The 15,597-nt window shown below is 35.8% G+C and overlaps 1 protein-coding gene across 1 annotated transcript in view; it reads left to right on the forward strand.

Moving 5' to 3' along the window:
* Positions 1–14,784, forward strand: part of MIB1 (MIB E3 ubiquitin protein ligase 1) — a 130,236-nt gene extending 115,452 nt beyond the window's left edge. Inside the window, exons 18-21 of the mRNA XM_053571387.1 lie at positions 3,701–3,779; positions 5,049–5,162; positions 8,063–8,163; positions 10,375–14,784. Of these exons, the coding sequence (XP_053427362.1) occupies positions 3,701–3,779; positions 5,049–5,162; positions 8,063–8,163; positions 10,375–10,515 (435 nt within the window). The 3' untranslated portion in view covers positions 10,516–14,784. The remainder of the gene's footprint in view (positions 1–3,700; positions 3,780–5,048; positions 5,163–8,062; positions 8,164–10,374) is intronic.
* The last annotated feature ends 813 nt before the right edge of the window (positions 14,785–15,597 follow it).

Raw genomic sequence — 15,597 nt, forward strand, 5'->3', positions numbered from 1 at the left:
TGGTGTTTCCTGTAAACTGGGAATTTGGTGTAATGGTTTGATTAGGGTCAGCTTAACAGTTTTTGATAAGAAAACTTCCTAGATGATGCCTTGCCTTTCATATATGTCTTGTCCGGCAGATAGTCTTGGCCTGCTGGAACTAGTGATGACCAAATTTTGTATCCATTCTCACAAACTTTTTACCTCTCCTGACTCCTTTTGCTTTTTGAGAACTATTATTCTTTTCTGGGTTTCTGGTTTCATTCTTTCCCCCTGTATCTTAGTGCTTTATTATAGCTGTATCACTTCAGTCATTTTGGTTTACTGAAATAATTGATTTTTTTGTTTTTCATTTTTCCTTGATATTTGTGTGTGTATATAAGTAAAGTGAGATTTGCGTCTCTTACATGTGTTTTTCTCAAGGTGAATAGTTTTTAAACCAGAATGATATATTGGGTTTGAAGTATAAACTTATGAAGTATGTACTTTTTCTATTCTGTTTTTATTCTTTTCATTTTTCTATTGGCATTTCATAAGCTATTTATTGACCATCAATAATAAGGACAGAGCTTGTACTAATTCTCATAATAAATTAGTTGGCAGTGACTTAAAGGTGTTATCTTGCCAGTGCTTGTTACATTTTTGACTTTCTAAGCCTGGATGGTTTTTATGATCCAAATATGTATATCTTTTATAAAAGTTTTGGCATAGAAAAAAGTACAAGGAAATTATTTTTGATAGGAGATACTGTTAGTAGGTATGTAACTACTTAATTTATAAAGGTGTAAGGAGGGTGAGCTAACGGCACTTACTGTTTTTTTTTTTTTTTTTTTTTGAGACAGAGTTTCACTATGTCACCCTCAGTAGGGTGCTGTGGCGTCAACAGCTCACAGCAACCTCAAACTATTGGGCTTAAGCGATTCTCTTGCCTTAGCCTCTTAAGTAGCTGGGGCTATAGGTGCCCACCACAATGCCGGGCTATTTTGTTGTTGTTGTTGCAGTTGCCATTGTTGTTTAGCAGGCCCGGGCCAGGTTTGAACCCGCCAGCCTCGGTGTATGTGGCCGATGCCGAGACCACTGTGCTACGGGCGCCAAGCCTAATAGCACTTATTGTATGCCAGGCACTGTGTTGACATTAGTCAATTAATGTGCATTACTCTACTTTGTATTTATAATTTTCTTGAGGTATCTGCTTGCAATAAAGTGATAATTTGAGAAAAAATATGAACAAAAATTTGTCATTCTCTTGTTTTTAGATTGGTCTGTATATAAGTCCTATTGCAGCAAAACATTATTGGGCACCTATTTTCTAGTAAAGTCAAAGATGTATATAATTACCTGCTAAAATTTGTAATCTGTTGACAAATTGTGACTTAATTTAAAAGCTACTTTGCTATGTAGCATGGTATAGGTGCTTTATGAAAGGTGTAATGCTATGTAGCATGGTATAGGTGCTTTATGAAGGGTGTAATGCTATGTAGCATGGTATAGGTGCTTTATGAAAGGTGTAAATGGAATAGGAGTTCAGAGCCCCAGGTTGTCAAAAGTGGAGTCTCAGATATGAAATGGACTTAAAAAAACTGAAGCTTTAAAGATGTGCACTGACAGCTGGTTCTTGAATGCAGATCTCTTGAGTCTGAAGCCTTTGTTTCACTGCGTTATGATGCACAGATCTAATTAGGAAAGGTGTCTACAAGGGATGATTGGTGGAACAGGGAGGTAGACAGAATGCGCTGTCATTCTGTTTCAGACCTTCAAGAGTTAATAGGCTTGCAGTTTATTTTGTAATTATGAAATTTTCAAATCTGTAGAAAAGTGCAAAACTTAACATGACTCACCTAACAGTTTTGCCAAATTGCTTGCAGAGCCTTTGACTATAAAGAAATAGTGACCCCAAGTGGTTAAAGGGTAATTAACAACTTCATTGAAAAAAACAAAACATTGTAGTATTTGGAGAGTGGGGTAAGCAAGCTTAATTTCTTTGGCAATTAGAGAAATACAAATTTAAAAATTGCATATTAACACAAAATGTTTTTTAAAAATAAGTTTTAAAAATATGTCAGCAAGGAAATTGGGAAGTAGGCTTTCCAAACTCCCCTGGAAGCCAGGAGGCCACCCTGAGAATGCACATAATCCACTGCCCCCACAAGTCCTGGTTCAGTGATTCTACTCCCTGGAGTATACCTTGAAGAAGTAATCCAGAAGGGGAAAAACAGTTGTGGTTGCAAAGTCCTTTTTTTTAATAATAGGAGAATGGGTAAGTGTAATAGATGTTAGATCAATTTGCTATATTATTTTAACCTCTTTAAAAACAATTCAGACACATGTACCAATGCACTGGAAATCATTTGAAAAACCAGCATATCATTATAGAGAGAGAGGAAGGGAGTCATTATGTATTGAGCTCTGAGTTTATATTACTCATTGAACTAGACGCTTTACACATTGATTTACTTTTAATCTCCCTGGGAAGAACTATTGTTCTTTATCGTTCAGATAAAAAGACCGCTGTGGCTCAACAATGTTAGCTAGCTTGTTAGTATTAGAGGTAGATTTTGAATCCAGAAATGTTGGTCTCAACCAACTGTGTTTTACTTCTTTCCACTTTTCCTATGATTATACAAATTATATGTACAGACCGAAGTGTAAGCAGGAGAAGTCCATAGAGAGAGGGCAGGTAGTATTTGGTTGTTAAAGGTGAGTCGTGGTTATCATTTTTGGTCAGTAATATTAAGTGACACAATAGGGGCTAAATGTGACTATGTGACATGTGAAGGGAGGAGAACAAGTGAAAGATAAGGCAAGGGCAAGAGTCAAGTTAATAGCTACGCATTCAGATTAAATGGAGATGAAAAGGAGGTAAAGTTGAGAGAGAATTGTGAATAGGTTGCAGAAGGTTGTGGCTTTAGAGATAAACGAGAAAGAATAACCCAAAGTTTAGGGCTTTGGGAAGCATGGGAATTGTCTAAGGCCTAAAAAAGTCTGTAGAGTTTGTTAAATGTGGATAGACAGAAAAATCCTTCTTGGACCATAACAATCTGGCTCATCTGGTTAGATTTTTATTAATATTAGAAATCAATTTTTTGGCCGGGTGTGGTGGCTCACGCCTGTAATCCTAGCACTCTGGGAGGCTGAGGTAGGTGGATTGCCTGAGTTCACAAGTTTGAGACCAGCCTGAGCTGGAGCAAGACCTTGTCTCTAAAAATAGCCAGGTGTTGTGGCAGGCACCTTAGTCCCAGTTACTTGGGAGGCTGAGGCAAGAAAATCGCTTGAGCCCAAGAGTTTGAGGTTGCTCTGAGCTGTGATGCCACGGCACTCTACCAAGGGGAACAAAGTGAGACACTATCTCAAAAAAAAAAAAAAAAAAAAATCAATTTTTCTCTTGGTTATTTGTTTTTAAAATTTCTAAATTAGTTCATTTTTTTTTAAGTTCCTTTTCAAAAGTAGTTTTTGGAAAAAAGAAATGAAGTCTAGCCATGTCTCCTTGACCTCAGAAGAAATGGAGTTTTTCTGTATTACTCTTTGGGACAGGTAGAGAGAAAGTGTATAGAAAGATGTGGGAAAGAATAACCAGGAGAGTAGAAATGGGGAAATTGAATTTCTCTGTGCTTAGTGTGTTTCTTTTTAGAGAAAATACGTTTGGATATAAACGGACCTCCTATATTTACTAGATTTATTTGTAGATGTTCACTCTGTGCTGTAACCTCTTTTGCTGTTGTAGATTGAAGAATGTGTGGTATGCTCTGACAAGAAAGCAGCTGTTCTTTTTCAACCCTGTGGACATATGTGTGCTTGTGAGAGTAAGTAGTTTATACAAAACTTCCTCAGTATTATTAAAATGGAAATGAAACAAAAATTATATCTTTGAGGTTTTGTTTTCATGTTTTTGTTTTTTTTTGGGGGGGGGGAGGTAATTTACTAACAAAATGTTGGTGGGCCTCTAGTACCTAACATTTCTTTCTCTATACTAGAATGTGAGCTATTTCTTTGAGCATTATAGAAGATTGAATATGCTGTATTCTACCATCCTGGATTTGATTTCAGTTGTATTAGCACAAAATTATCTTTTCACATGTAATAGAACATTATTTCCAGAAATGATATTGAAACTTTAGTCTCCCCCTTTTCACATATGAAATTAGTACATCTTTGTTAGCTTTTACTTCAATTAATGCCTCCCTTGCATATTTTCCTCACTTCTAAGAACCAGCATTCATTTGGGGCTATAAATTCTGGCTTTCTGGGCTGGGCATGGTGATTCACACCTGTAGTCCTAGCACTCTGGGAGGATGAAGTGGGTAAATCGCTTGAGTGCAGGAGTTCCAGACCCACCTGAGCAAGACTGAGACTCTGTCCCTACTAAAGGTAGAAAAAATTAGCCAAGTATAGTGGCAGGAGCCTGTAGTCCCAGGAATTTTAGAGATAAGCCATTTACAAAAGAAAATATTTGTAGAAGATTATAATGTGAGCAACCTTATAATTCTAGTGTTAGAGGAAATTTGTCAAAGGTATGGCCCTCCTTTATTCTGAAGCCTTAAGATGTTGAAATATTTGTGTTACTTATTTTAAAAAAATTTCATTGTGTATAACTGTATTAAAAAATGTCGTTGTTGGAATAATGATGGGCTCTCTGTTCTAGAAGCTACTAAAGGAGAAAGGACTCAGTCTTAGGTTGATGATATGTTAAGGAGTTTGAGTGGTACATTAATATAACTTTTTTTTTTAGAGACAGAGTCTCACTTTATGGCCCTCGGTAGAGTGCCGTGGCCTCACACAGCTCACAGCAACCTTCAGCTCCTGGGCTTAAGCGATTCTCTTGCCTCAGCCTCCCGAGTAGCTGGGATTACAGGCGCCCGCCACAACGCCCAGCTATTTTTTGGTTGCAGTTTGGCCGGGGCTGGGTTTGAACCCGTCACCCTCGGTATATGGGGCCGGCGCGCTACCGACTGAGCCACAGACACCGCCCTTTTTTTTAATGTTTATTTCTGTGTAAAATTTAAATTAGTAGAGAAAGGCAACACTCTTATTCATGCTCTCTGTTGTAAGAAGTGTCTGTCACTATTTTCCAGACTGTGCTAGCCTCATGAAAAAGTGCGTGCAGTGTCGGGCAGTGGTTGAACGAAGAGTGCCTTTCATTATGTGCTGTGGAGGGAAAAGTACAGAAGATGCTGCTGATGATGTCTGTAAGGGAATTTACTTAAGCATTTTCTTACTTTCTTGTTGGGGCTTGCATGAACATCTTTTCTTATGTGTAATACACTGTTGCCTTATAAAACATAGTGTACCTAAGTTGGATCCATAGAAGAATGGGACAGGTGTGTTTGTTGATGCTCTTGTGACATTACAAGAAACCTGAAATAACATTTTTTTAGTGTGTGATATGATTATAGAACTTTAAACATTAGTTTTTTTTGAGAAACCTTCATGTATAGTATAAAGAATACTATATTCTTAAAGAAAATTAGGTTTCTCTTATTAAGAGGAAGTTTAGTGTATTTGGGGGGAGACATTATATTACTAAATATTTTTCAGTTTATATAATTATTAAACCAAAAAAATACTTCTGATTCCTTTAAGTAGCAAGTTTATCTTTTCATGTAAGTATTTTATGGTATAGTAATCCTTTGGGACAGAGTAATTGCAGGGACAGAAGTGTAACCTAGTAAACAGATGGTAAGATGAAAAATAAATTATTTACCTTTAGCCTTTTCAGTAGTACAGCTGTTTCAAAATTATTTTTGTCTTTGCACTAGATATTTCTTTGCACTACTTGGTGGCTTTGATTTCTTTGTTCCGTGAACATGTTAGTGTAGCAGCTTCTGCCCCAAGGCTTTTATCTTTATATCACAAATAGAGTAGAATAAAAATCCCAGGGACAGATTAACAGACCAAGAATAAAAACTAAGAGCCTAGAGAGCAGGAAATCCAACATTTACTTCTATTTTTGCAGAATACTGATCATGACCTTTCACAAGTTCCTCACCTTAGCTCAATAACACCAAGGAGTTTTGGGTGTAAAGGGAGGAGTCTGTATTTTTTGTGTGCGTGTCCTCAAAATCACCTAAGAAGCTTTTTTTTTTTCTTTTCTTTTTTGAGAGAGAGTCTCAAGATGTTGCCTTGGGTAGAGTGCTATGGCATCATAGCTCACAGCAACCTCCAACTCTTGGGCTCAAGTGATTCTCTTGCCTCACTTTTTCTATTTTTAGTAGAGACTGGATGTCTTGCTTTTGCTCAGGCTTGTGTCAAACTCGTGAACTCAAGCTATCCACCTGCCTTGGCCTCCCAGAGTGTTAGGATTATAGGCGTGAGTGACCATGCCCAGCCAATCTAAGACCCTTTGAGAACATTATTGCTGCCCAAACTGACAAAACCCCTGCTGGTTACCCTTTTGGCTTTGTATAGTATAAGAACAGACCAAGCATTTGTGAGCTTGACAAAAGCGAGTAGGGCCTTGTAAAGCCCAAAAGTCTGTGTGTGGATTATGCCCTGAGTTCATTATAATCAGAAATTAGTGTGCAAACATATTTCTTTTTGAGGATTATAAATGAAAGAGTATAATATAATGTCACTATTGGATCTGTTGCCCAAGTGTGCAAAAATGTTTTGAAGAAAATTCTAGTAATTGTCTTGTGTTTTTTTGCTTTTGAGGGGGAGGGATGGCAGTGGGGAAGGGAACAGAGTCTTGGTTTGTCACCTGGGCTGGAATGCCATAGCCTCAGCCTAGCTCACAGTTACCTCAAACTTCTGGCTCCAGTGATCTTCCTGCCTCAGCCTCCTGAGTAGTTGGGACTACAGGTATCCACCACTCCACCAAGCTAATTTTTCTATTTTTAGTAGATACCAGGGTCTCGCTCTTGCTTAAGGCTGGTCTTGAACTGAGCTCAGGAGATCCTCCTGCCTTTACCCCCCAGAGAGCTAAGATTACAGGCAGGAGCCATTGTGCCCAGCCAGTAGTCTTGTGTTTTAATAAAACAGTAATAATTTTATTTTATTTATTTTTTAGTTCCTAATTTTTAAAATTATTTATTATACATAATTAATATATAATTGATTATAAAATATATCTGTTTATTTCATTCTTATGAAGGCACAAATTATTAGGTATAATGTTTGCATTTATTAGGTAAAATCACTGTTGTAGTTAGCTTGCACCCGTGCATAGTGGTTACGGCACCAGCCACATACACTGAGGCTGGTGGGTTTGAGCCTGGCCGAGGCCTGCTAAACAACAGTGACAACTGTAAAAAAAAATAGCTGGGTGTTGTGGCAGATGCCTGAAGTCTCAGCTACTTGGGAGGCGGAGGCAAGAGAATCTCTTTAAGCCCAAGAGTTTAAGGTTGCTGTGAGCTGTGATGCCATGGCACTCTACCGAGGGCGATACAAGACTCTGTCTCAAAAAAAATAAATAAATAAAAAATCATTATTGAGGTTGTGTCTCGCTCCCAGGAGGTGTGCCATATACCCAGTGTCCTGTTAGGTGGGAACAGCAACTGCCCTCCCTCTTCTGCTCTCCTTTCCTCCTCCCCACTACTTGAACATAATTTTGTTTTTCTCCTGTGTGGGCTTGAATTTGTTCGTTTACTTATTTCATATTAGTATTGAATACACTGGCTACTTGAGATACTCGCTTTTCCATTCTTGTGATACTTCACTAAGAAGAATGTGTTTCCACTCTATCTAGGTTAATGTGAAAGATGTAAAGTCTCCATCTTTTTATGGGTGAATAGTATTCCATGGTGTACATATACTACAATTTGTTAATCCATTCCTGGGTTGATGGGCACTTAGGTTGTTGCCATATCTTGGCTGTTATAAATTGAGCTGTGATAAACAATCTAGTGCAAATGTCCTTATGATAAAATGATTTTTTTCTTCTTCTGGGTAGATGCCTAGCAATGGGATTGTGGGATCAAATGGAAGGTCTATTTGAGTTCTTTCAGTATTCTCCATACTTCTTTACAAAGAGGCTGAATTAGTTTGCAATCCTATCAACATTCTTTTCTCCACAACAGTAATAATTTTAGAATTAAAAAGTCGTTATGTCAAAACAGTAACAACTGAAAAATTTTTGTCTATATTAAAGCTAGTGGGAATATTCCAGTATTACAAAAGGACAAGGATAATACCAATGTCAACGCAGATGTGCAGAAGTTACAGCAACAGCTGCAGGACATTAAAGAGCAGGTGAGGATTTCATGTTAAACAATGACTCTAAGAATGGTACTCATTATTTTTCTGTAAAACTGCTAGTGTTTTCCATAGTGAGTATGGTTTATCTTAATGTATTACTTACATTACTTGAATATTTGCAATGAGTAATATCTGATTAAAGATTTAATCAGGTACTTTCCAAAATAGGTAACATACAAATGACCAATAAATATGAAAAAAATCCTGAACCGTATTAGTGATCAGAAAATGAAAATTGAAACTACAGTGAAGTACGTTTTCATACTTACTAGATTGAGGATAGTATTAACGACTATTATTATCACGTGTTAGGCAGAATATTTAGTAACCATAACCCATACACTATTGATGGGAAATATATATTAGTAAAAACACTTCGGAAAACAGTTTGTTGTTATCTAATTAAACTAAATAGGTTATTATTTGGGAATGCGAACTTGGAAAAAAAACATGCAGATCGTGTTTAGGGTAGAGGTATGATTGATGGAGCTGCCTGGAAAAGAGGCATGGGGAAATTTTTAAGAGTACTGATGCTCCATTTCTTGATACGAGGACCAGTTACGTGAGTTTGATCAGTTTGCAGGCTTTTTATTAAACTGTACGTACACTTAACGATTTTTGCACATTTCTGTATCAATATGTGACACTTCAGTAGAAAGGAAAAACTGTATGGTGACACACATATACCCTAAAAATAAAAGAAAGGGATAATCATTGGGGGCGTAGGTGGAAGGGATGAAGAGGATTTATGAAGGGGCTTCAAAAATAAAGAGTAACATTCCATACTTTAACTGGGTATTAGTTATGTTGTTCTTTATATTTTCTGTCAACAAAAGTACTTCTTTATATCTATTCAATATTTAATAAAAGCAACAACAAAATAAAGAAATGAACTAAAATTAAATAAGAAAGCAACTTTTCCTCTTTCTCTACCTCTCTCTGTGATTCTACCCAGTGACCAAATCTAATTCAAAGGCATGAGCAGCAGGGGTGTCATTTCCTTAATTTGGTAGTCAAATCAGTATTGCTGTGCAGTTACCATTCCTGAGTTTTCTATCTGAATTTGTAAGAAAATAACATAGCCAATAGATAGTGACCCAGAATAACTAATAAACCTTGTGATAACTAATTTAGAATTGAATGTATGTGTGTGTATTTATTAGGGATTTAAATACCCATCTGAAAAGATGAATGAAAACTTCATGATTGGGTCAGTTTTCGTTTTGAAATCCAGCACCACGCCATACTTGTTACAAAGTGAATAAGTAAATATGAATTTAAAGGGTCTTGATGTAGTTGAGAACATAATTGACTTTTATAAATGTTTTTAAAATTTTGAAGCTCTTGGCATCTTGGTTTATTTCCCTTAAGATAAATCTGATTTTTGAATGGATCTTCTGTGCAAAGCATTTTATCTTCCAATTGTAAATTTAAATTATTATAATAAATAATAACACTTACTGAGCCCTATTATAAATCTTTTTTTTTTTTTTTTTTTGTAGAGACAGAGTCTCACTTTATGGCCCTTGGTAGAGTGCCATGGCATCACACAGCTCACAGCAACCTCCAACTCTTGGGCTTAAGCGATTCTCTTGCCTCAGCCTCCCAAGTAGCTGGGACTACAGGCGCCCGCCACAACGCCCAGCTATTTTTTGGTTGCAGTTCAGCTGGGGCTGGGTTTGAACCTGCCACCCTCAGTATATGGGGCCGGCGCCCTACCGACTGAGCCACAGGCGCTGCCCGCCCTATTATAAATCTTTAAAGAATAATTTAGCTCTGCCTGTATCCAAAGTTTAGCAGTTCAAAAAAGTTTATTCTTCCTTAAATCATCCTCATCACCATATTTTGTCACTAAAATATTTAAACAGCCTGGTGTGGCAGGTACCTAGAGTTGAGGAATCTGAGTCACACTGAAAGGAACTATTTTCATCCATTTCGTATTATGTTTTGGTGTTTATATCTTCTGTTTTATATAATTTTTTAATAACTTAGTGTCTGTTATACTGACAGTACAACCAATATACAGTACAACCAAACATGCCTGTTTTATAGGGATGACATTTTAACATTTAAACATTTTTAAAGCAACAAAATGTTATTTGACTAAAATAACAAAAGTAATGATATAAACAGTTGCCACATGTTATGTCACTTTCAAAATATAAAACGTCTCAGCATTTATCACTTTGTTATTTCACATTACAGACCATGTGCCCTGTGTGTTTGGATCGTCTGAAGAATATGATTTTCCTCTGTGGCCATGGAACATGCCAGCTCTGTGGAGACCGCATGAGTGAATGTCCTATTTGTCGCAAGGCTATTGAACGAAGGATTCTTTTGTATTAATTAAGAAATACAATGTATTTTGTTAGCTAAAACATCTGGTCATGAGATCTTAGTAAGCTTTTGAGCTAATTGGAAGGTCCAATGAGTTAATATCTAATATAGCTTCTTTACTAGAGGGTAATTAGACTGTAAGTGTTTGTGTTTGAAATTGTGTTTTTAGTGGGGTTTGGTGAGGTTTTTTCCTTTAAAATATCACATCCATGTAATTCATAGGTAATTTACTTTTAGCTTCTAAGGGGAAGCCTTTCAAGATATCCTGTTATTTTTGCTTTTATTGCATTTTCTCTTACAGTTTATAAATTTGTTAGACATCAAAAACATGCTTGTGATCAGTTATCTTTCAGTTTGGCTGTACATAGCGAGTTGATGCAGGTACTGTGAGACTTGATGTATCAAATGAAAGGGGCAAGTCAAGCCACTGTGTCACAGATGGTAAATGCCGGTGCATGGTTAAGGGAATATTGGAGGGAGATGACTGGAAGCTATCCACATGTTTGTTTCTCAGTTTTTAAGAGTAATTGGAGGCATAGAGTGGACACATAATGACTTTGCATTTAGCTTATTTTCTAGATTCAAAAGGAAACTTGTTTAACTTGAATCAAATTATCATTTTCAGATGAATGACTGACATGTAAAGGAAAAATAAGCAGAGTGGGCAACTGACGGGGAAATAATAGTAAGAGTACTTATAAACTGATTATATAACTGTTAACGGTCAGTTATATTAATTTTTACACTGTTTTGTTCAGCCAGCATTTTAACAAACATCTGTGAAAAGTATACTTCAGTTTTCCCTGTGATTACCTACTTCTGTTGGTCTGACCAGGGAAATGACATTGCTGTATTTGGACCTCTGAGGGTCTATTTAGCTTTTCTAGTGTACTGAATAGTAAGTACCGTAGTGATCTGCAAAGGACAATGTATTGTCCAAAGGCAGCAATCTTTTCTCCTCTGGATCAATTAATTCTGATAGTGTTAATGATTCTGCCCTCATTGTTGGCTTTACTTACAGTTCTCAGTAAGTCTTACTATAAAGAAAACAGTCTCCTTTTATATCTGCTGATGAGAGTAATATTTAAACTGCCAACAATATTCAAGACACAGTAAATAACCTAATGGTAAATACTGTAGAAAGCATGACCAGGACATTTACAGAAATGTCTGATTATCTGTAATTATTATTCTTTTTGTTTGTAGACACAAACTTTAAAGCATCTAACTATTTTCTCTCCTTTGAATGAGTTGCCTCGAGGGTATATACATAAACAAGTGTTTTGCTGCTAGATTGTATGAATATCAGCTGTTTACAATAGGATCTACTCTATACTTACTTCTATGAGTAGTTTTTTTTCTCCTTTAAGTCTGATTAGCTTTTCTTATTTCAGTTTTTCTACTACAACATCTAAATTTAAGATTACATGTCTCCAGCTCTCACAACACTGCTTTTGGCTGTTTAATTGTTGCTGCCTTTGGAAGTCCTGGTGAAGGCCGTGGAGCTCTGCTGGCTGGTTTTGTAGTCTTGACAATTCCGTATCTGAGTTTATTATTTAGAACAGTAAAACTTTTATAAATTTCTAATTCGAAATTTTATATTCAGTCTATTCAATTATCTAATGAGGGGCCACTGAGGCTATTTTTAAAAACTATTTTGAAGTTATAAAAGGGCAGAACATCTGACTGATGATGTTCATGTAAAGACATAGACTATTTTCTTGCAGATTTGAAAACAGCATAAGTCAGGTCTTTCCTGTCCTTCCATGCCATAGGCTGTCCACCTGTTTTCCACTAGATCACCTGGTGAGGAAGCAGCACCTGGTTGATTCTTGCAGAGTTTGGCCAGAGAACCTGGTGGCGTATAGCTCTACTTAAACAAGTCCTTTTTATTTATCTTCTGAGCTGCAGTACTAAAAGTCATATCCCTAAAGGTAATATCGTCTTCTAGACTAGTTTTATTATTTCCTTCATGATACAAGTATAATAACTTACAAAATTCTGTTATAGAAGTCATAAAGTCACTATAATTATAGTTCTAAATATTTATGGATTTCCTGTATTTGTATAACTTTGCAATTTGTTTCATGAATAGAAAATATTTACTTACTTACGTTTTTAAGCACCTAAAAATCATTTAAAATTTATTTTGGATTTGTGAGAGAGTGTAAGATTAAGAACTTAGTCAACTTTAGTGACTTTCCTGCAACTCTCTGAATCTGCTACCTCTTTTTATTATTAAGTCTCTTAGCAGTACTTTTCCAGTTAGGTGTATTTGCCCCTCATTTCTAAACCTCTTTATCCTGTGCCTCAAGAAAGCTTTTACTTTTCCTTAAAAAGTCATTTAAAAATTACAGGCTTTCATTTAAAAAGTATTTATTGGGCCATAGGGGCTAGATACACAACATTGAAAAAAGTCAAGGCCAGGTGCAGTGGTTCATGCCTGTAATCCTAGCATGTGGGGAGGCATAAGAGGGAGGATTGCTCGAGGCCCAGAGTTTGAGACCCAGTCTCTGCAAAAAAAAAAAAAAAAAAAGGAAAAGAAAAAAATCTTTGCACACTCAAAATTTGTTGTGCTGTTGTATGTATTTAAAGTAATCTGTAGTCAAAAGGAAGAGATCCAAAGGTATAAAACATTTCCTAAGGTTTCAGAAGAGTTGCCATTGAGTTGTATTTGGATTCCCTCTCTGTCACCCTGTCACCCTGTTCCCCTGCCACATTTCCTCCTTTCTTACTCGAGGATTATTCGCTCCGTTATGCAGAACACACACACAACTTACCAGATGGTGCTATTCTAATGGTGTTCATCCACATAATTTAACTTTCTTACTGCTTATACTATATACATATTTAATTTTGTTGGGAACAAGAAGATTTTCAAGAGAAGATAATTTTGTATTAGTATAGGAATATTATATTAGACAAATGTTTAGTTTAGCTGGCCAAAATATGCTTAAGGTATTTGTAACTTTAAACATTGCAAATTGACTGGCTAGCTACTGAGGCATAAAAATTAATCTATAGATAAAGTTGAAAATAACTTGATTAAATTTATATTTTTGATGGCTTTAGCTTGTAAAAACATTTTAGCATATTGAAATGCATGCTATTTAGGATTTGCCCAGTTCAAATTTCAAAGCTTGCTGGGTTATTTTCATAAGGTGGAAACATCCTGTCTAGTTACATGTTGCCCAGTCGCTTCTCTTGGTTTATTCTGAATCCCGGACCCTTTTTGGACTAGGTACAATTGTTAAATTTATGAACTAAAATTAAGGAGGGAGTCAGGATAGTGAGGCTGGAATAGATAGGAAAGAGATAAAAAGGATCATGTAGATTCCAATAAAACATTAGTGGAGACAGTATATTTAAGTAAGTAATGAAAAGGGTCTTTCAACAAATCAGTTCTTAATATAGTTTAATTGTCACTTTGTAAATTATAGGCTTTAATACAGCTTGCTTTTTTGTTTTTTAAATTCAAAAGGAAAAACACTTATCCTCTCAGAATGTCTGAAATGTTTTATAGTAGTAATTTGTGTAAAAATTCAATTTTGAGATAGGTATTTTTTGCATTTCTATTGTGGTAAAAAAAACACGTAACATAAAATTTACCATCTTAACTCTTTCCTAGTATATAGTTCAGTAGTATTAAGTACATTTACATTGTTGTGAAACAGATCTCCAGAACTTTTCACGTTATAAAACTGAAAACTCTATACTAGTTAAACAACTCCCCATTTTCTCCTCCCCCTAGTGGAATAGAATTTTTGATTGTATGTAAATCAAGAAATACCTGAAATATTAGTAGTTTATGTTTGTAGGATCTAACGTCTTGGTAAACGTCTAGTTCCTAGAATTCAGGAGAGGACAGCGTTTCTCCCCCTTTCCCCCCAGTTGTTAGCGGTCATTGAGTATGTTTCAAATGTCTGTTAATTGAAACAATTTTGTTATTTTGAGCCATAGGGGAGAGATACATTTTAAGTGTTAGAATTAGGTTAGCTTTTTTGTACTGAATTGGGAAGGTAATAGACTTTCACAAATTATGTGTGCCTTGTTGTTGAAAATGTCAGTTGTCTTTACATCTACTTATAGAAGTTCCAAAATATGTTTTTTTCCTCCAAAAGGCAACCTAATTTCATTTGCTTGACTATTATGATAGGAATGCTTACTGATATTACTTGATAATCATATATAGCCTTGGAACTTTAACATATATATAAAACTATAGCAGTATTAATAATATAGTTGTATTTCTTTATGACATTAAATTTAAGGAAACTTAAACGCTGTCTTGTGTACATTGCTTTACTACGGTGAGGGAGAAATCCTTTAGATTGAGCTCAGTTTACTGATGAATAGTAATGGGTGAAACTACAGTATAAAAATACGAACTAGATAGTGGAGCTGATGAATTAAAATTGTACATTGCTACATGGGCATTGTCTACCTCTTTTTTTGTCAGAGTATTACTTTTTCCAGCATTATTCTTACTTGTGAGCAAAGAGGAAATGGGAACCGGAGGTAAAGATACAGATTTTTGTTGTTGAGAATTTAAGTGGTCACATAGGAGAGAAGTGACTTGTCACTTTAATTTGGTGCCTAAATCCATAATGACAAGTTATAATTGACATGTACAAATTGTCTAAGAAAAAATATTACCGAACGTTTTACTTCACCTGTGTAGTCTACTTGATTTTTGCTTCATAAACATGACTTTTTTCCAAAAAGCAAAATAGTCTTGTAATTTTTTTTTAAAGTAAACAAATGTGTGCCGTTTTGTCTGAGATCTATAATTTCAGGAAGCTATTGAGAGTTCTGACTCAGGGCTTTTTAACAGTTGAAGCAATTGTTAATTATATTTTGGAAACTCCATCTACATAATTCTTCAGTGCCTTGAAAGAATTAACTTGGCAACACTATTAAAACTTTATGGAGGGTGGTCTTTCGTGCACGTGTACATACACGTCTTTAAGTCATATTGCTTAGCTTGCGTAATAGCTATACTACACGTGTGCTGGGTTCGGGTAATTCTTTAAAGGAATTCTAGATTTGCACTTGTTTGTTTTTAAGAAACTATTTATGGCCATGACACTG

Source organism: Nycticebus coucang, chromosome 19 (assembly GCF_027406575.1).
Source record: "Nycticebus coucang isolate mNycCou1 chromosome 19, mNycCou1.pri, whole genome shotgun sequence".
NCBI lineage: Eukaryota > Metazoa > Chordata > Mammalia > Primates > Lorisidae > Nycticebus > Nycticebus coucang.